This window comes from Alexandromys fortis, unplaced genomic scaffold (genome assembly GCF_014885135.2).
Source record: "Alexandromys fortis isolate MF-2015 unplaced genomic scaffold, M_Fortis_MF-2015_v1.1 scaffold_5, whole genome shotgun sequence".
Taxonomy (NCBI): Eukaryota; Metazoa; Chordata; class Mammalia; order Rodentia; family Cricetidae; genus Alexandromys; species Alexandromys fortis.
Window position 1 is genome coordinate 23,175,535 of NW_026067924.1, and position 20,670 is coordinate 23,196,204.

Consider the following 20,670-nt stretch of genomic DNA (forward strand, 5'->3'; position numbering starts at 1 on the left):
TCTAGGAGGGCCTGCAGTGCTCTGCCCTACCATTTCCCTTTACCCTATCCCTTCCTACTGCCTTCCTCCCTTGTTCCATACCAGCTATCCTGACCTCTAGTGCTTTGAGACCTGGCCAGTCACAGGGCCAAAAATGAGCATTCAAGAACCTGCCCAAATTTCTTCTCAGCCCACCACAGCTCCTGAATTCTTCACCCTTATCCAGTCCAGTCCTTTCCTTATCCCCATGCTATCTATCCCTTAAAGCACTAATTTACTGTATACACTCCTTTTTGATAGCGAGCATATCTTAATATGTGGGATCCACAGATCCAGAAATTTCTACCTGTTTGATTCACTGATATATGCTAAAACAGCTAGACCAGAGACTAGCATGCAATAGCATTCAGTAAATGATGAGTGAATTTTTTAAGTCTCCAGGGTCTTAATGGCCACTTGTCACAACACAAACACCTGGAGGTAAATATTCAGCATTCAATAGGTTATCACAAGCCATACCCCCTGAAAAGGAAAAGGTTCACTCCTAGGAGTCAACACACTGAAAAATAAATATTCACTGGGCTATTAAGATCCCTCTGCAGATAAAGGCACTTGACACTAAGCCTGAATTTTATCCCTGGAACCCCACATGGTGAAAAGAGATAACACACTCCCACAAGTTGACTTCTGACCTCTAACACACAAACTATGGTGTGCATGCCCACACACAAAAAAATAAATTTAAAATGTAATAAAAATTTTAATGTATACATATTTATGTTCAAATAAACACATATGAATAGGCACATCTAAGGATGTTCATCATGGGATACATGTATGCAAACAGAAAATAAATGTTACAAATTTTTAAATAAAAACATTTTTAGCAGCCGGGCGGTGGTGGCACTGCCTTTAATCCCAGCACTCGAGAGGCAGAGGCAGGCGGATCTCTGTGAGTTCGAGGCCAGCTGGTCTACAAGAGCTAGTTCCAGGACAGGAACCAAAAACTACAGAGAAACCCTGCCTCGAAAATCAAAAAAAAAAAACATTTTTAGCAGGGCGGTGGTGATAGACACAAGCCTTTAAACTCATCACTAGAGGCAGAGGCAGCTCTCTATGATTTCGAAGACAGCCTGGTCTCCAAAGCTAGTTCCAGAACACTTAGGCTACACAAAGAAAACTGTTTCGATAAACCGAAAAATAAAATTAAACTTTCAAAGGTATACTCACATTTTATTTTTTTTCTCACATTTTAAAATGAAAAAAAAAATCAAAATAACTGATAGATTGTTGAGCTCAATACTCCTACTCACGAGGACAGACTAGGAGTTGGGAATACCTTTTTGGGTGTAGTCAATCTGAGAAGTTCCATGTACTGACTACATAAAGCAAAGAATGTTAAGTGGAGGGCAGGTGTCTCAGGAGCGGCTCATATTAACAGCAACCGGGAAAACATTCACCTTCCATCTAACATTTCTAACTCAATCAGCTCCATCTTCAATACTCTGGTTTTTCCTTCACTCTCTCCCAAACTCCCAGCTGACAGCTGTCTACTCCACTCTTACTACATTAGTCTACTCTCCTTACACCAGTTACTGTTCCGGCTGAAAATATGTACCTCATCACTTCACTCTGTAGTTCAAGACTCTCAGAAGACTTCAGGGCCGCATCAGTTCAATCGTTTACTCTAACAGAATACACAGGGATGGGTATTATAAAGTTACAAAACTTAGCCAGGCGGTGGTAGTGCACACCTTCCATCCCAGCACTTGGGAGGCTAAGGCAGGTGGATCTCTATGAGTTTGAGGCCAGCCTGGTCTACAGCAGGAGTCCCAGGATAACCAGGGCTATACAGAGAAAGAAAAAAGAAACAAAACAAAAAGTTACAAAACTTATTTTTAAAAAACTGCAAATTTATCAGTTTTTGGAGACTGAAAATTCCAAGGCAGGCAGTCCCATGTATTCAGCCACTGGTGAGGGCCAAATGAGAGCTGGGAAAATGAAAGTACAAAGGCTGGTGACCTGAGTTTTATTCTCAGACCCATACAGAGAAAAAGATATCCACTACACCAAGTTGTCTTCTGCAATGTTCACTCTGGCACAGAAGTGTGCACGCGCACACGCACATACACACAGTCTCTCTTTCTCTCTCTAATTTCCTTAAAATTAATTTTTAAAGTTTCATGTAGCTTGCACATGAGTACCTGTTCATGTGTGCATGTGTATGGGTGCACATGCACTTGGGTGCATGCACACAGGTCAAAAATTATCATCAGGTGCCTTCTTCCATCACTATCTATCTTAAAAAAATATTACATTTATTTATTTTGTGTGTGGTTAGGAGAGGAACATACATATGTGGAAACCAGAAGGATTACTAGGATCAAACTCAGGTTGCCAGGCTTGGCAGCAAGCTGAGCCATCTTGCCAGCCCCTCTCCATCTTTTCTTTTTTAAGCAGTGTCTCTCTCTGGACCTGGAACACAGCAATTCAATTTGACTGGACTGGCTAGCCCACAAGCCCCAGCAGCTCTTCCTTCTAGTGCCACATTCAAATTTTACATGGTTGCTGGGGTCCAATTCAGATGCCTCATGCTTGTACAACTCAGTGTATGAACTCTGACCCCTCATGTCTCCAGACCCCTCACATAGCACTTCAAGAAATTTTCAGACTAGAACTGTAACTCATTGGTACAGTACTTGCTTACAGGTATGAGACCCTGGCAGCTTCAACCTCATCACCTCGAAGGGAAGAGAAGTTCCCTCCTTCATCTTCTGTCACGGTTCTTCTAGTCCCACCCTAGCACAAGTGCTGCTGTTAAACTTTGAGATAAGATCTCATTAAATCACTCAGGCCAGCCTTGAGCTTGCTTACTCTGTAACCTAGACAGTACTGAATTTGCCATTCTCCCGCCAGGGTCTCCAAAGTAGGTGGAATAAGAGGCCTGGCAACACACCCAGCTGCAACAAACCTAAGTTTCCATATATACCACCCTGCTTTGTTCCTTTCTGCCCAGTGTCTGTTCCCTTGTATCTGACATGCTTTTCCCTTTCTTTAACACTCACCACTGACGTCCACTATCCCAGACAACTTTCCATGACTCTCACTTAGCTGTCTTTCCACAGTATGTACTGCAATGGTCACATGGTGGAACAAATACTCTGAAAGTGCTTTAAAGTGTCTTCTACTACACTGAGAGCAAGCCAAATTGCTGATGCTACCTCATCACACTGGATGTAGTTCTTAAATGATGATTTATTTCAAAAAAAAAAAAAGAAAGAAAAAGAAAAAAGCCAAGGCAGAAAAGGAAGCAAATGAAAAGGAGGAAAAGAAAGAGTATGCATGCATACCCAGAACCAAAAAGAAGGCACTTACAACCAGTGTGTCTGCATGGTCTAGGCCAGTACTCACTGAGAGACAAGGATACATATGAAAAAGCCCAGCCTCTGTAGAGCATCTAAATCACTCATTCCCTAAACACTCATGTCTAAGCCACACAAGCCCACTACTTCACTCTACAACTGACTACAGTATATTAAGAATGTTGGTAACGTGCACAGTATAAAAAGGAGAAACACTTTAGTTACAAAAACGTAGGCATCAATTTGATTAATTCACATTAATGTTGAAAAGTCTATCAACCAAAAGTATGAAAAACAACAGAAGGGCTATTGAGATAGCAGGAAAGGGCCCTTACTGTGGGGCCTTTTGACCAATCCTAAGAACCCATTTGGTGGAAATCAAAACTCAACTTCCATAAACTGTTCTCTGGCCTCATGCTAGTGTACACGCATACAAATAAATAAATGTTAACATATTTGTCAAAAAGAAAAAACAAGAGGACACCAGGAACTCCTACCTAATAGCAGTGTCCATAGCAACAGTCACATCAATCCTAAAGCAGGTGCTTTTATGTGACAAAGTCACAGTTCTCACAAACAGACTGCAAAAACATTCTTCAGACAGAGCACACTAGTAATGACCAGGTTTTGTGTAAATTAATTTTGGAAGGTTATACCATAAGAAAACTGCTTCAAAAAGCCAGCTAACATTTAAAATAGCATGTAGACTTTTCTACATTTAATGACTTTAGGCAAAGACCAAAGAATATCATTACCTCAATACACTGCCACAATAAAATTTCTAGTGTCACCATTAATAAATGTCACTAATAATAATTCAAACTTTAAAAGGCTTGCTTCAAAGATTCAACAAACAGCATAAAATCACTCTATGGCTCAAATGTTGTTCACACACATACACACATGCAAGCTAAATTCACACACAAAATTGGGCCCGACATATTCAACACTGAATACCTTTTCTTCATTTTATATTGTTTCTTTGGTAGTCACATTTATGCACCCCAGGCTGGCCTCAAATTCACAAAGATCTACCTGCCTCTATCACCTACATGCTGCAATTTAAGGTACTGCCATCTTTATTTTAAAGATTTATCTTTATTTATGTGCATGTGTGTGTGGAGAACAGAAGTGGGGTGAGTGACGAGGTGGCTGTAAATAAAGTATAGGTGCTGGGCACTCAACACCCACGAGGAGGGGCAGCAGGATCCTCAACACTGATCCATCTCTCAGGCACTCAGGAAGAATTTGTCTTTTACACATGTAAGATTTTAATACTAGCAATTAATAACAGAGTCCCCAAAATTCCCTAAACTAAAAACAAAACGTCCTTAATAAAGTTGAAAATGTTTTAACAACTTTTTTTAAACACTTCTAATAGTAAGTACCTTTAAAGATAGTAACATATCCCCCAAAATACTGCATTTGTCTAATACCATGCAACTTTTAAGGCTAAAGTTTCCAGAATACTTTCTTTTCATTTCTATTTTGATTGCTTATTGGAAACAGTTTCATGTGGCCTTGGCTGGCTCAATGGCTAGATTAGGCCATAGCTGAATGTGTATCCCAGGCTGGCCTTGAACTACTGACCCTCCTTCCACTGCTGGGATTAATACGCCTGCACCTCATACTGAGCTGCTCTTTTCCCTTCTCTTCTCTTCTTTTGTTTTTTTTTTTTTTTAACAGGAAAAGGGATAAAGAGAAAAATCTACATCTTCTACAAACACATTCTAAAATGTGTCAGGCATTACAATGGGAACTGTGACAGATTACAGCATTCTGAAAATGTATTCATCTTCCAAATATATCATACATGTTATCAGTCAAATTAAAATTTTTTTCCTCAAGTTTTCATCCAACAGCAAAGCAGTTCCATACTTTCCTAAAAAGCTCACTTTTCACTGTTTTCACACAGTTGTGCATCTGTGACTAACAAAGGGTTTCGTCTCTGACAGGTCACTGGCTGTTTTCATTCACTTGAAAGCAGGACAGAACTCAGTAAATAAAAACCAAGCCCTAAACAGAGTCCTAAACTCAAAAAGAAAAAGCCTTTAATAATGGGCTATATACAACAGGCAAATAGTTAAGTAGCAAGAGCATTTGCATCTGTCTATAAACAGAATAAACAGAAGCTTTTGGAACTGTACCCACTTGCAGTCCTACAAAAGCAATCTTCACTCTGGAAATAAGTGAAATTAATTAAAAAAAAGAAAAGAAAAAAGAAATCTAAAAGAACTGTCAAAAGTTGATGCTATTTACATTCTAACATACTACTGGTTACTGTTAATACTGTGACACACACTATTACCATTTTCAAGCATATCTGAATTTGTAATGAATTTAAAGAAAAAATTCTAGCATCAAAATTCCATCAGTTAAATCTAGATATATCAAATAGCCACCAAAGTTTTTCATACCAGTGTAATTTTAAAAAATTTACAAATTCCATAAAATGACAAACACCACCTCTACTTTTTTTATTGCTCTGATTTACTCCACCAATAAAAAACTACTTCGACACATATCTCAGAAGCTATTCTGCAGTCAACGTGTTTACTTCAGAGGAACCTGGCCATCAGTTTTCCACACCACACACCATAGCAGAGCACGTGACAACTCCAAGACCCAGAACACCAACATAAAGAAAAACGAAGCACACAACCCTAACTCCCTGCAATACAGGTGCAACAGGCCAAATCGGATCTCTAAAGGTAAAGTGCATCAAACTGCTTAAACATCTTCAAGAGTATTTTTGCTTTCTGCTTAAAATTCACGGTTCGAGCCATACAATCAAAGGACATTTTTTTCCATCAGTATTGTCAGACCCACGGAACAGTACTGTTTCAAGAGTCGGGTTAACTAGAGCAGCTCTCTGGTTTACGATTTAAGACGCTCTAATTCGGGCAGTTTGTTCGTACGTTTCCATGCAAAAGGCGCTGTTCTATTGGGGAGCCGCACAGCTTTGGGGAGATGGCTCCGAACTGACTCCACAACTCCACGCCACAGCCCGTGGATGTTCGCACCAGCTGACCCTCGGTCTCCCGGGAAAAGGCTCCGCACCAAGCCACTCCACACACCTGCCGCTGCAAAACTCGCAGGCCCGCCACAGCCACGGCCTCTACACTTCCTGAATTCGAAAGCCACTCAAGCTGGTTGAGTGACGCCTTACCTTCATGGTGACTCTGGGGCCGCGATCCCCACGGCGACACCAGCTTCACCTGCACCTGGAAGGGAAACAAAGACACCCGGTCAGTACCACCGGCACCCCCTGCGCCGTCGGGGCGGGGGCGGCGCCGAGCGGGGCCAGGAGCCGGAGCAGGCACGCGCCATCCCAGAGCCCCTACCGCCCCCACCGCCCGCCGCCCCATTGTCGCGACTCCACGGACTTTTCCCCGTCCTCCACGATGACGCCATTTCTGTCAGAAAACTCACAACAAGCGCAGGGTCCGGCGCGGCCTGGAGCGCGGCTGCAGCCGTCCAAGCCCACGAAACCGCGATGCCCGGAGCCCCAGGGCTGAGCCCCGAGTGAGCCGGCGGGCCCTCGGGCTACGGCGGCTCGGCCCCACAGAACCCGTCCGCGTCCCGCCCGAGCCCAGGCCCACAAGTGGGAGCCGGGGCCGGGCACCGAGGACATGCAGATCCCAGCCTCACGGGCCGAGGCCGCGGGGCCCCACGGTGCGGCCCGGGAAGGGCGGCTCCGGCTCCGCGCCGCGGGGGGCGGGGGTCCCGGGAGGCCGAGGCCCCGCTGCGAGCGCCGACTCAGCCCCGTTGCCATCTGCCCCGCTGCGCGGCCCGGCCCGGAGCTTCCCCCCCACGAAAAATAATGCCCCTACCTCCGGCGCAGACGAGGTCCGAGCCCTGCGGCCGGAGTCCCCCGCTCCGCCTCCCCCCCCAACACCAGCAGGCCCGGGGGAAGAGATGGCGAAGAAGCTGCGGGTCCGCCGGCGGCCGGGGCTCCGGCTCCTCCTCCTCCCGTGGCGGCGACTGGTACCTTTGTTTGGCGGCCGCTCCGGCTCCCTCGCGGGGGGAGGGGGGCGACGAAAAATCCCTCCCAGACGGAGGTCCGGGGCCCCGGTCTCGAAGCCCTCCCGAGGACCGCGGCCGCCGACCTTGTGCGGCTCCCTCCGGGCAGACGTCCAGGCGGTGGCCGTCGCGGCGGCAAGCTGTGGCCCGAGACTCTCCCTCCGCTCCGGCGCCCGTGCTCCTCACTCCGGACTCGACTGACGGGCAAACATCGCTTCCCCCAACCCCGGCCCCCCCTTCCTCTTCTCCCCTCCCCTCGGCTCTTTTCCCCTCCCCTACTCCTTTCCCGGATGCCCCTCAGACGATCGAGGATTGGCTAGGATTCTATGGAGCCCGCCTCTTCCCGGTTTTTATTGGTTTGAGCGATGCAAACAACGACGCCATTTTCCCACCAGTTCTATGGAAACAGAAAGTTATGCCTCAATGCTCCCTGGGATTTGTAGTCCACTCTTCCGGACCAATTGGCATACTCCCGGACGTAAGAACTACCAAAACCGCAATGCCGCTTGCCTGCGTTCGACAAGAGCGGGGAGGGGAAGGGGGCGCGGCCATAAGGCTGAGGGGAGGTGGCATACAACGCCTGCGCAGTGTGACAGGGATGGCGTATTTTCTTGCACCGAGTAATGCGGCGTCGCTGGCCGCTAAGGAGGGCGGAGATTTCTGTGGTGAAATAGGGGGAGGGCTCCAAGGAGGCCTCGGGAAGAGCCGGGGTCTGAACTGTAAAGAGAGAAGTTGATGTGGGCACTGCTAGTCTTGGACCGGCGGCTTGAAGTCTGAGATCATCGTGGAACCGTGAGCAGCGGCGCGGCGGCATGGGGGGGTGGGGGGACCCGGATGGGGAGCAGGGGAGGGGGCGGTACCGAGGAGGAGGAAGAAAGGAGGGAGAAGACCCGGATGCTGACCCGGCTCGGGGTGACTGGCGGCCGGGTGCTGGGTCGCGGGGGAGGCAGAGGGGCTCCGAGGAGCGGAAGGGGCACCGATGCGGCTCAGGGGCGAAGCCTGCCTCTGAGCTTATTACTCCACTACCGGTGTGGAGCCCTTTTCCCTCAGAGCCTTCACTCCCCGGGCTTGGAGTGAAAAAGGGTCTTGCTGTGCGCATCACAGCTATGTTTCTCGGTGGTCCATATCTGTTTAGCTAGTTTCAAGCCAGAGCGTGCCTATAAAAAAGAGAGAAATACTCTACATGGAATTTTCCATATTTGTATGCGGACTGATGCGCTGAGTTTATCCTCTGAGGTGTTGGGAGAAACGTTCATTCAGTCCTCGGGTGGAAAGTCCTCCGGGTGGACCTTGTGCAACTTCCTGAACGCAGCTGGTCAGACAAAGTGAACCGTGATGGGAGGGTGTGAATTAGAGCTTTGGCTTAGGGAAATGTAGAGAGGTTTTCCGGAGGGAGTGAGGATAGAGCTTGGCTCAAGAAGTCAGCACAAGTTACTGAGGGAAGAGCCTAAAGGAAAGGAGAGTCCAGAAAGAACGTGTTTGCAAACCCGTTTCAGGAGAAGGCTTTCCCAGTATGAAGACTGAGGCCCAGAGACGTTAGGAAGGCTGATTGATCCAGCACCCTGGAGACTAGATCTAGAGGATTCCCATATATTTTAGGCCAGCCTAGACTACACAGGACAACCCTATCACCAGAAAAAAAAAATAGATAAAACAGGTTTTATCTGCTCTTAGGGTCCAGTGAACAACAAGATATCTTGGATTCCCAACTTGAATTGCTAAAATAACTCACCCAAAGTAGAGGAGTTTAGCGTTGTGGTGCTGACACATTCCAAGGCCAGCCTGATCTACACGAGTTCCAGGCTATCCTGGGCCACACAAACTCTGCCTCAAGAAAAAGAAAATGGAGGAAGATCAGAGAGGCAGCTACAATAGTATTTCAACAAGGGAAATGATCTGGTTGCATAAATATTCACTAATCCAGTCTTCGAATACATTTCCACAGCTTTTGAGAGTAGGAAAATGGTATCAGGTTCACACCGAGGCATTCTGTTGTGAGTCCACATAAGAGTAACTGAGTTCAGGCCACTTAGCACTTAAATTTCAGTGTAGTCATGAAAAGCTGAAAATTCTAACTATAAAAAAAGTCAAAAATATATAGAACTCTTAAACTGCCTTAGAATCTAAAGAAAGTGCAGAGCAGATGGACTTCCAGTCCTTACAAACACTGATGTTCTCGTGTTTCTCCGCCACAGTGAATACTGTGTGTAAATACTTTCTGGGAAGGGAACATCAATTGATTTATATGAGTACTGTTAAACTGTGAATGAGCAAATGAAATACTTTCTTAATTCATCACTAGTAGAGAAATAATAAAGATTTTTTTAAACAACTTCAGTATTTCAGAAGACAGAGGCAGGCGATCTCTGTGTTGGAGGCCAGCCTAGTCTACAAAATGAGTTTCAGGGAAGCCTTGCTCTGTTACACAGAGAAACCCTGTCGGGAGGTCAGGGAAACAGACAACACTTCAATAGTTAATGGATATGTCATTCTTAATTTCTGTGCAGAATATACCTGCTATTGATCCAGGGACAAATTCTTGAAGGTGACTTTGTTATTTTAAGTTAGGTCAAAGGTGTTTTCCAGAATACTAACAAGATAGCAGCATGCATTTGGCTGCCACCCTAATTGAGAAGAAATGGCTGCTAGCAGGTTTAAAAAGAGGAGTGTATAGAAGATGTTTTGGAGACTTGAGGATTTAGTTTAATTGTAGACTAATATTTAGTTTAATGGTAGCAAGTGCAAGACTGCAGACTTCACCAAAACGAAAAAGAACAGATATTTCAATGATCCGTTGCCAACTTGTCTTTCTTCTTTGCATCTTTTTTATCTTTTTTTCTTTTTTTTTTATTTATTTATTTATTTATTTATTTATTAATTAAAGATTTCTGTCTCTTCCCCACCGCCGCCTCCCCTTTCCCTCCCCCTCCCCCAATCAAGTCCCCCTCCCTCCTCAGCCCAAAGAGCAATCAGGGTTCCCTGCCCTGTGGGAAGTCCAAGGACCACCCACCTCCATCCAGGTCTCATCTTCTTTATCTTTAACCTCTAAAAACAGAGTAACATGTTCAGTATTCACAACTGTCATCCCATGTCCCACCTCTCCAGGAAGAGAGTTCCAGGCCAGTCTAGAATACATAGCAAACCCATCTTGAGGGAGAAAAAAAACATTGCTAAGTTGCTTTTTGAAATATTTCAAAATATTTTGTGACCATCCTTTTCCTTGTAAAGTTCTTCTTAACAGTAACTCTGGTCAAGGCTAATGGAGAACTTTACCTTAGGAGGTAAGGGATTGAGACACGTCATGTGGCCCAAACCGGCCCTGAACTCGTGATCTTTCTGCCCTTTCCCAACTGCTGGGATTACAAAGATGTTTTACTACATTTGGCTAGAAATTTTCTATTTAAGATGTTATTCTCTGAATTCATATTGCTGTACTGCTTTGGTGGGTTGCTGATTTTTGTGTGTCTGTGAGTTGTTATTAGTATTAAGAACTAACTACCAAAAAAAATGGACTCTTGAGATTAGAGAAATGGCTCAGTAGGCAAAGTGCTTGCTGTGAATTCACGAGGACCTGTGTTTATTCCTGGTATCTATGTAGCTGCAAATATGTGTAATCCCAGCAGTGGAGAGGCAAAGACTGGGGGATCTCTGGGGCTTGCTAGCCAGTCAGTCTAGCCAAACCAGCAACTATAGCTTCAGTAAAAGACTCTATTTCAAAACATGAGGTAGGAAGATTAAAGAAATTACCCAATGTCAATCTCAAGGTTCTGCATACACCACTGTGGTGGTTTAAATGAGAATGACACCCCCCCCCCAAGTTGGTGGAATTGTTTTGGGAAGGATTAGGAGTTGTGGACTTGGAGAAAGTATGTCACTAGAGGTAGACTTTGAGGTTTCAAAGGCCCATGCCATTCCTGATTAGCTTTCTGTCTCAGGCTTATGGATAAGATGTAAGCTCTCAGCTACTGCTCCAGTGCTATACATGCATGCCTGCTTGCTGCCAGATCTCCATCATCATGTTCATGGACTCACCCTCTGAAACTATGAGCAAGCCTCCAATTAAATATTTCTTTTCTAAGTTGCCTTAGTCATAATGTATTTTTTGTTGTTATTGTTGTTGGGTTTTGGGGGGGGGTTGTTTTGGGGTTTTTTTTTTTTTTTTTTTTTTTTTTTGAGACAGGGTCTCTCTACATATCCTGACTGTCTTAAAACTATGTAGACCATACTAGCTTTGAACTCACAGAGATTCCCCTGTCTCTGCCTCTCCAGTGCTGGGATTAAAAGTGTACACCACCACACTGGACCGGTCATAGTATCTTTACAACAATAAATCAGTAACTAAGACAACCACACACACATACAAAATTAAATAAATGAATACCCTTTTTTTTTCCAGACAGGAAACAGTATAACAGCTCTGGCTGCCCCAGAACTTGCTTTGTTTCTGACCTTGAACTCACAGAGATCTGTCTGCCTCTGCCTCCAAGTGCTGGGATTAAAAGTGTGTGCCACCACTGCCCAGTTATGAATGCTTTTTGAGTCGTGCTTTTCACTGGGCATGGGGGTACACATGTAATCCTAGCACTTGAAGACTAAAAAAGGATTGTTCATTCTAGGGGAGTCTGAACCACATTGGGAAATCCTGCCTCAGAAAACAAACAATAAAAAATTGTGTGTGTGTGTGTGTGAGAGAGAGAGAGAGAGAGAGAGAGAGAGAGAGAGAGAAAGAGAGAGAGAGAGTCTAAAGAACAACCTGAATGATAAATACATCACTCTTATTCCTTGATTTTTGTTATCTGTCTTCAATAAAGAGTTACAAACTGCCAGGCGGTGGTGGCACATGCCTTTAATCCCAGCACTCGGGAGGCAGAGGCAGGCAGATCTCTGGGAGTTCGAGGCCAGCCTGGTCTACAAGAGCTAGTTCCAGGATAGGCACCAAAGCTACAGAGAAACCCTGTCTCAAAAAACCAAAAAAAAAAAAAAAAGAGAGAGAGAGAGAGAGAGAGTTACAAACTGAGGTTGTGGGAAACATGGCGTAGTCAGTAAAACATCTCTGAAGCATGATGAGCCAAGTTCTGCATCCCCCCATCTTTAACCCCAGCACTTGGCTGAGCCAGATCAAGCATGTCCCAGGAATTCATTGGCCAGCCAGTCTAGCTAAGTTGGCAAAGCCTGGGTTCAGTGATGGACCCTGTCTCAAATATAAGATGGAAAATGATTGAAGAAAACCCAGGGGTATATAACTTCTAAACAAACATGCACTCACACACATGAACACCCAGAATTTGTGTTTATCACAGCTATTGTGTGTGTGTGAGCATCCACATGCCACAGTGGAGGTCAGTATAGCTTTCAGCTCTTGACTCGCTCTTCTGTTAGTCTTGTATATAGAGTCAGCAGAGTGCTCCGGATTAAAGGTTTGCCACAGAGCCTGACAACTTGAGTTGTTCTGTCCATGGGATTTTTTGAGGGCTTGTCAAATTGACAACACTAACCATCACAGGTGCTTTCCAATTCCAAAACCTGTGACATGTGACTAGCTCTTTGACCAGCAATAACCCTGAACTGCCATATGTAACCATGTTATATTTGGTTTTAGGTTTACAAATACACAGTGACTATGAAAGATTGTTAGAAGAGGGCTTGTGATCCTGAAAGCCAAAGAAGATACAACTCATAATACCTAAAGCTTGCCAGAGGTGTCATGATTACTAGAAAAGCCTTTAATCCAGCACTTGGAAGGCAGAGGCAGGCAGATCTCTGACTTCAAAGGCCAGCCTGGTCTAAAAAAGTGAGTTTCGGGGCAGGCAGATCTCTGACTTCAAGACCAGCCTACTCTGAAAAAGTGAGTTCCATGGCAGCCATCTTGTTACACAGAGAAACCTTATAAGAACTTTAAAAAATGTTTCTAAAGAGTGAAAAGCAGAACCTCCAAGGAGAAAAGTAGACATAGATATTTGCAAAGAAACAGGAGTAAAGGAGCCCCCTGCAAAGACCATGATTGAAGGCAGGGTGGCGTGCTGTATAATCCCAGTATTTGGGAGGAGAGGCAGAGGAATCAAGAGTTCAAGGCCAGCTGGGATTACAAATATATTCTCTCAAAAAATACATATGCACCTATATGCCCCAGTTTATATTCTAGAAAGTTTGAAATAAAGGCAAAATTCAAAATAATGAAGCACTACAGGAAATTCTTAAATAAAATAATTGCACTAAATTAGAACACATCTTTAAAACAATCTCCAAAATTTATTAATTTGAGAAAAATGTTCTTCACAAATTACAAAGCCTATTTTAATATTCATAGGGTATTTGTAATATTCATAGAAAGAATAAGAATATTTGTAATCATTATAGAAATGTCTGGTTTTTGTTTTGTTTTTTTAAGCTGGGTGGTGGTGGCGGCACACAACTTTAATTCCAGTACTTGAGAGGCTAAAGCAGGCGGATCTCTGAGTTCAAGGCAAGCATGGTCTACAAAGAAGTTCCAGGACAGCCAGGGCTGTTAGACAGAGAAACCCTGCCCCCACCCCCCAAAAAAGGAAAGAAAGAAATATCTGTTTTTGTGAATTTATTTTGACATTTCTTTGATGTCAACAATTTAAACCCTTTATGATTCATTAGCTAGGAAAGCTTACTATATGTAAATCATCTAAGAAAACTTTTAAAATCAACTTGGCATTCTGATCAGTGTAATCAGCAGAATGGAGAGTTTTTGGTGTAATTTATATACCGCCATCCAAAATGTATAGTTAAGATGGTTTGGTGGCTTGAAGCCCACAATTTCAAGGCCAACTTGGGCATCATGGTAAGACCCTATCTCAGAACAAGCTAGATATGATAATGCATGTCTGTAATTTCAGCACTGAAACCATCAGGCAATCACAAATTTGAGACCATCCTGGGCTACAACATAAGACTTTTCAGAAACTTTTTTAAAAATTACAATTTAGAGCTGGGCAATGGTGGCGCACGCCTTTAATCCCAGCACTCGGGAGGCAGAAGCAGGCAGATCTCTGTGAATTCAAGACCAGCCTGGGCTACAAGAGCTAGTTCCAGGACAGGCTCCAAAGCTACAGAGAAACCCTGTCTCGGGAAAAAAAAAAAATTACAATTTAGTAGTTTTTAGTATAGACGCAATGTACAGCCATAACCACGTTCTAATAACATTTTGATCCTATGCACACATACATACCACATATATGTGAGCATGTGCACCCACCTTCATTATTCATTAGTAACAGTCCTTAATTTTTCTGAGCCAGAAACCACTAACCTGCTTTCCCGTCTGTATAGATTGCCTGATTCAGAACATTTCCTATAAATAGATCATGCAGCATGTTCTTTTGTTGCTGGCTCCTTTTGCTTTACATAATGTTTTCAAGGTTTTATACCTGTAATGTTTTGCTATATAAATAAAATTTAATGTCTTTCAAAAAACATCTTGATAAAAATTCATTTGCAATCTAACACTTAAAGATAATTTGATTCTTGAGATCATTTTTATATTTCTCCTTTTTAACAGGTCAGCTTTGAAATTTATAAAATATGGAGAAGACTCAAGAGAAAGCTGAAAGAATTCTTCTAGAGCCCTATAGGTACTTACTTCAATTACCAGGTAACAAAGAGTTCAGTTATTGTCTGTTTAGTGTAGTTTTTAAAGAGTAGAGTTTGTGTGAATGTTAGCAACAGGAAAGGTTAAAGTTAAATGGTCCTTGAGACCTTCTATTTGAAGCAATACCATTATAAGAGAAATTATCAAAGACTATATAATGAAAATGTTTTTGTTATGCTTTCTGTTTTATTGAGACAGGATCTCCTTGTCTCCTAAACTGGCCTAGAATTTATTAAGTAGCCTAGGCTGGCCTGGAATTTGTGGTGAACCTCCTGCCTCTGCTTTCCAAGTGCTGGGATTACAGGTGTGCTGTGGCCAATCCTAAAAAGTTCCTCCTTTTTTCTTTTAATTACATGTCTGTTGGGGGAGGGTATGTGCACGATTGTACAGATGCCTGTGATCAGAAGAGGGTGTTACATCCTCTGGTGTTGGAGTCACAGCCAGCTGTGAGCTACCCATGATGTAGGTGCTAGGACCCAGACCAGGTCATCTGCAAGACCTTGACCCTAACTCATTCATAATCACTGAGCCATCTATCTGCCCAACCCAACTCCCAGACTGAAACTTAATTTTCTCTCCTTTTTTAAGTTTTGATTTGTGTATGGAGGTTTTGACTCTGTGTGTGTCTGTGTACCATGTGTATGCCCAGAGCCTAGAGGTCAGTCCCTCTAGGATCGAAGTTACAGTTAACAATTCTGAGCCACCTTGTACATGCTGGGAATCAAACCTGGGACTTCTGGAGGAGCAGCAAGTGCTCTTAACCACAGAGCCATCTCTCTAGCCTCTGAAACTTAACTTTTATATAACCATTTTCTTGAACCCTGTTCTGAATTTGCTGTATTAGACGTGCATATGATATTTGTACTAAATGAATTGATTGTGGGTTTGTTTTTTTTTTTTAATCTACCATGGCTTTATGTTTAGGCTAATTTAATTTCTACTGGCAACTACTACCTAAAGATTTTTCTCGAGCTTTCCATGTGAAAAAGAAAGTGCCATTGGAAAACTAGTGGCCCAGTCAACACAAAAAGGCTAGCACTTGTTTAAACTCAGGGTGTGTAAACTAAAGCTGCCCTAGTCTCCAAACCTTAATTTAAAAGGAATTGACAAATAATTTTATGAGGAAATTCATTCACAAAATTCTTTGAAGTTTTGTGTGATAGATAATGCCAGCTAATTGTCCCCGAACTGGCTTTGTTTTTCAGAAAAAGAAAGAGATTAATGAACCTTCCTTAAAATGACCCTTCCACCCCCAATTCAATGTCCATTCCATCCCCAAGTTAAGACTAAAACTCCCTGAAATAGTTTAGACTTTCTTGTTGGCTGTCACTTTAAAAAGCTGTGCTTTTTGACCTGTAAGTGTGTGTGTGTGTGTGTGTGTGTGTGTGTGTGTGTGTGTGTGTGTGTGTATGTGATGTGTGAGAGAGCGAGAGAGAGTGTGTGCGCACTGGGATGGGATTCATGTGTGCCTGAGTGTGGGTGCCCGCAGAGGACTAAAGAAGGGATTTGGTCTCCTGAAGCTAGAGTTACATATGGCTGTGAGCCACCTGACATGGGTACTGGGGACCACACTTGGGTTCTCTATAAGAACAGCAAGAGGGGGCTGGAGAGATGGCTCAGTGGTTAAGAGCATTGCCTGCTCTTCCAAAGGTCCTGAGTTCAATTCCCAGCAACCACATGGTGGCTCACANCCTGAGTTCAATTCCCAGCAACCACATGGTGGCTCACAACCATCTGTAATGAGGTCTGGTGCCCTCTTCTGGCCTGCAGGCATACAGACAGAACACTGTATACATAATAAATAAATAAATAAATAAATAAATAAATAAATATTAAAAAAAAAAAAGAACAGCAAGAGCTCTTTAACCCTGAGCCATTTCTCCACCCACCCAAGTGTAGTTTGAATGAAAACATGGAGGGTGGGTCCAGTCCCACTATGTACTTTACAGTGGGGAATCTGAGGGGTGTTCGGCAAGGAAGGAAATGGATTGATGTGGATGTGACTGTCTTATTAAATATGATCAGTTTTGAAGCAAGTTTATCAATTTTTTTTTCCGAGGCATGGTTTCCCTGTGTAGCTTTGGAACCTGTCCTGAAACTTATTCTGTAGACCAAGTTGGCCTTGAACTCAGAGAGATCTTGCCTGCCTCTGCCTCCCAAGTGTTAGGATTAAAAGCATGTGCCTCAATTTTTCTTGTAAGCACATTTTGGAGGCTAATGAAATGACTTAGCTGGTAAAGGTGCTTGTCACCGCACCTAACATCTGACTTCCATCTCCAGGACCCACATACTCCTGCAAGCTATCCTCTGACCCCACAAGTGTGCCATGAAAAACGCATGTGCATACAAACACAACTAAATTAAATGTTTCTTAAAATTATTTTTTAAGTATAATAATGTTTTATTTGTCATATTCTATGTTTTAATTACAGGTAAACAGGTGAGAACCAAACTTTCACAGGCATTTAATCACTGGCTGAAAGTTCCAGAAGACAAACTGCAGGTATCTAGGCAGTCTGTTTTGTCTCTGTTTTGTCCTGCTGTTGGTCTGGTTCTGGACTTTGAGCTTGCTGGGCAAGTGCTCTGCCACTGAGTCACTGAGTCCCCGGCCATGAGGCAATTCTAATCTTATTCTTCTTTCCCATTTAATCAAGGAATTAGTAAGTATCCTGTAAAAATACTCCTTATCCTGTTAGTGTTTATGCAATATTATTTATCGAGGTTGCTAAATATTTATTAGTTGTAAAAAGCTTAAGACAACTGAGACTTTAATAGTTTAGTAATGGCTTTAAGTACAACCTGTTTTAGTCAAGCATGTATGTACCATGGTGGAACACACATGGAAACCCAGCCCTTAGAAGCTGGTTACATAGGGAGACTGTGTCTGGGCTGGAGTGATGGCTCTGAGGTTAATTAAGAGCATGTACTGTTCTTGCAGAAGACCTAAGTTCAATTCCCAGTACCCACCTCAGGCACCTCACAACTGCCTGTAACTCTAGATCCAGGGGAATCTAGCGTCTTTGGCCTCCAAGAGTACCTGCACTCACATATACATAAACAAATTGAAAGTATTAAAAGTAAATATTTTTTAAAATCCTCTGTGTGTGCATGTACACATGTGTGTACTTTGTTTATATGTCTCTGTATGTTTGTCTATCCCTTTACATATGTGTGTTGTATGTATGTATGCTAGTAAAATTTTCTTTCTATTTTGGTTATTTTCCTCTAGATTATCATTGAAGTAACTGAAATGTTGCATAATGCCAGCTTACTCATTGATGATATTGAAGATAACTCAAAGCTCCGACGTGGTTTTCCAGTGGCACATAGCATCTACGGAATCCCTTCTGTCATCAATTCTGCCAATTACGTCTACTTCCTCGGCCTGGAGAAAGTCTTAACACTGGATCACCCGGATGCTGTGAAGCTTTTCACACGCCAGCTTTTGGAACTCCATCAGGGACAAGGCCTAGATATTTACTGGAGGGACACCTACACCTGTCCCACTGAGGAAGAGTACAAAGCCATGGTGTTACAGAAGACAGGTGGATTGTTTGGACTAGCAGTAGGTCTCATGCAGTTGTTTTCTGATTACAAAGAAGATTTAAAGCCACTGCTCGACACACTTGGGCTTTTCTTCCAGATTAGAGATGATTATGCCAATCTGCACTCCAAAGAATACAGTGAAAACAAGAGCTTCTGTGAAGACCTGACGGAAGGGAAGTTCTCTTTCCCCACTATTCACGCCATCTGGTCACGGCCAGAAAGCACCCAGGTACAGAACATCCTGCGCCAAAGAACAGAGAATATAGATATTAAAAAATACTGTGTGCAGTACCTGGAAGACGTAGGTTCTTTTGAATATACTCGGTACACTCTTAGAGAGCTTGAAGCAAAAGCCTACAAACAAATCGAGGCCTGTGGTGGAAACCCTGCGCTAGTGGCTTTAGTGAAGCATTTAAGTAAGATGTTCACGGAGGAAAATGAATAATGGTTGCCATTCTTCCTTAGACTCATAGCTTCTTCCAGTTGAAAACGAGGAGAGGCTTCCTATTTATCTTTTTAAGTACTAGTCTCCAAAAGGAGTAAATGAAGGTGAAATTGTCAGAATCCCTTTGCATAAGAATACAAACTTGAGGGCTGGAGGGATGGCTCAGTGGTTAAGAGACTGCTCTTCCGCAGGACCCAGGTTTAATTTCCAGTGCCCACATAGTTCATCACCATTTGTAACCCCAGTTCCAATGATCTGATGGCCTCTTCTGGCCTTTGCCGGCAGCAGGCATGCACGTAATACACAGACATACATGTAACCAAAACATACATATAAGATAGATTATTTTTTAAATTTTTAAAAACGCAAAATTGAAATTATCAGAAGCCACAGACACGGGTCTTAGAAATGTCATACGCTAAATGTGACCAACTGTCCCTACTACCACACGTGTGTTTTGGATTTGTGAATAAAAAGGACTTAATCTTCCAAGAAACTTTCTGCTTCCTAACTGTATGGCATGGATGGTTCCCAATTCATTGATGCTTTAGTTCAAAACAGGGACTTCCTAGACAAATCTCTAGGTGACGTAAAGACCAAAGAACTGCCACCTTCCCCTAGATGATCCTGCTGAGAGTATGTCAGTGTTGTCATTGGAGGCCTGTACCGAAGTCTGAAGAGACAGAGTGAAAGCAGTCGGCACTCTCCCTACCCACTTGGTTGTTTCCCTCCTTTAACACCCCACAAATTCTGGGTTGTTGTTTTTTTTTGCCAAGGAGGCTTTACACTTAATGAAGTTCACATCCAGGTCTCAATTTATTTTTTATTTGTCTGTTTTTGTTTGTGTGTATGTGTGTTTTCTTTTAATATTTTTTTCTGACCCAGACTGATTAGTATCTGTGTATAATGTTGTTTCTATGAAAGAGGAAAATAGACAGAAAAAGTGTTTTGTGTACCTGGGAAGCAATCCGAGGGAGACTCAGGAAGATCAGAAGTTCAAGGTTATTCCCAGCTATGAGTTTGAGGCCAGTCTGGGCTACTTGAGACTTTGTCTGAAAAGGAGAAAGCAAAAGGATTATTTTTTATCTTGAGACAGGTTTCAAAATGCAATTCTAGCTGGCCTCGAAGGATCAAAGGATCCACCAGCCTGGCCTGTCTCCCGAGTAATAGGATCAAAGGTGTGGCCCACCACGCCTGACAAAGAATGTGTAAATCAGTTTATTTTCTGGCCTGGTACTAATTCATGGTTCTTCTGTCATTCTTCACTTTGTCAGTAACAGAAATGTCTAATAGTGAATCAAGGACATTATTAGAGTCATTTTATCTATATGTAATCAAACGTCCATCCTCTGTTTGGTCTGTGGTCACAGCTGTGAATTCAGAAGAGAACCAGAATATAATGAGTAACTCAGTTCACTTAATAAAATGATTTTACTTGTGCACGCCTTTAATCCCAGCACTCTGAAGGCAGAGCTCCATGGAGGCCAGCCTGGTCTACAGAGTGAGTTCCAGGATAGCCAAAGCTACACAGAGAAACCCTGTCTCAAAAAAAAAAAAAAAAAAAAAAAAAAAAGGTTTTATTTGCTGAGATTTGTACTACAGTAATGCTTTTTTCTGTCTAAAAGAGTCTTCAGATATCCTCTTGGAGAGTTGGATTTTGCCATATCAAAGACCTGTTACTCCCCACCCCCAAGAGAGAG

At 43.1% G+C, this 20,670-nt stretch overlaps 2 protein-coding genes across 10 annotated transcripts in view; one reads left to right on the top strand and one right to left on the bottom strand.

The window, feature by feature from the left end:
• The window catches only part of Arid4b (AT-rich interaction domain 4B), a 119,575-nt gene extending 111,996 nt beyond the window's left edge, over positions 1-7,579 (bottom strand). For 4 of the 5 annotated variants that reach the window (XR_007591707.1, XM_050142235.1, XM_050142234.1 and 1 more), the window contains exons 1-2: positions 7,333-7,579; positions 6,511-6,565 (exon numbers count right to left, since the gene is read on the bottom strand). Coding sequence is in view for 4 of the 5 variants with exons in the window: in XM_050142235.1 (XP_049998192.1) it covers positions 6,511-6,516 (6 nt within the window). In the remaining variant the exon portion in view is untranslated. The other variant, XM_050142233.1, reaches the window with a different exon arrangement.
• Positions 7,580-7,951: 372 nt separating this feature from the next.
• On the top strand, positions 7,952-20,469 carry Ggps1 (geranylgeranyl diphosphate synthase 1). 5 transcript variants are annotated; one of them, XM_050142424.1, is made up of 5 exons: positions 7,952-8,156; positions 12,964-13,209; positions 14,890-14,982; positions 17,412-17,482; positions 18,209-20,468. In XM_050142424.1, exons 3-5 carry the CDS (start codon positions 14,913-14,915, stop codon positions 18,968-18,970), a joined length of 903 nt encoding a protein of 300 aa, XP_049998381.1. In that variant the 5' UTR covers positions 7,952-8,156; positions 12,964-13,209; positions 14,890-14,912; the 3' UTR covers positions 18,971-20,468. The 5 variants fall into 5 exon arrangements, with proteins under 5 accessions (XP_049998381.1, XP_049998382.1, XP_049998380.1 ...); XM_050142425.1 differs by having other exon boundaries at positions 12,964-13,155; XM_050142423.1 differs by lacking the exon at positions 12,964-13,209 and having other exon boundaries at positions 18,209-20,467.
• The last annotated feature ends 201 nt before the right edge of the window (positions 20,470-20,670 follow it).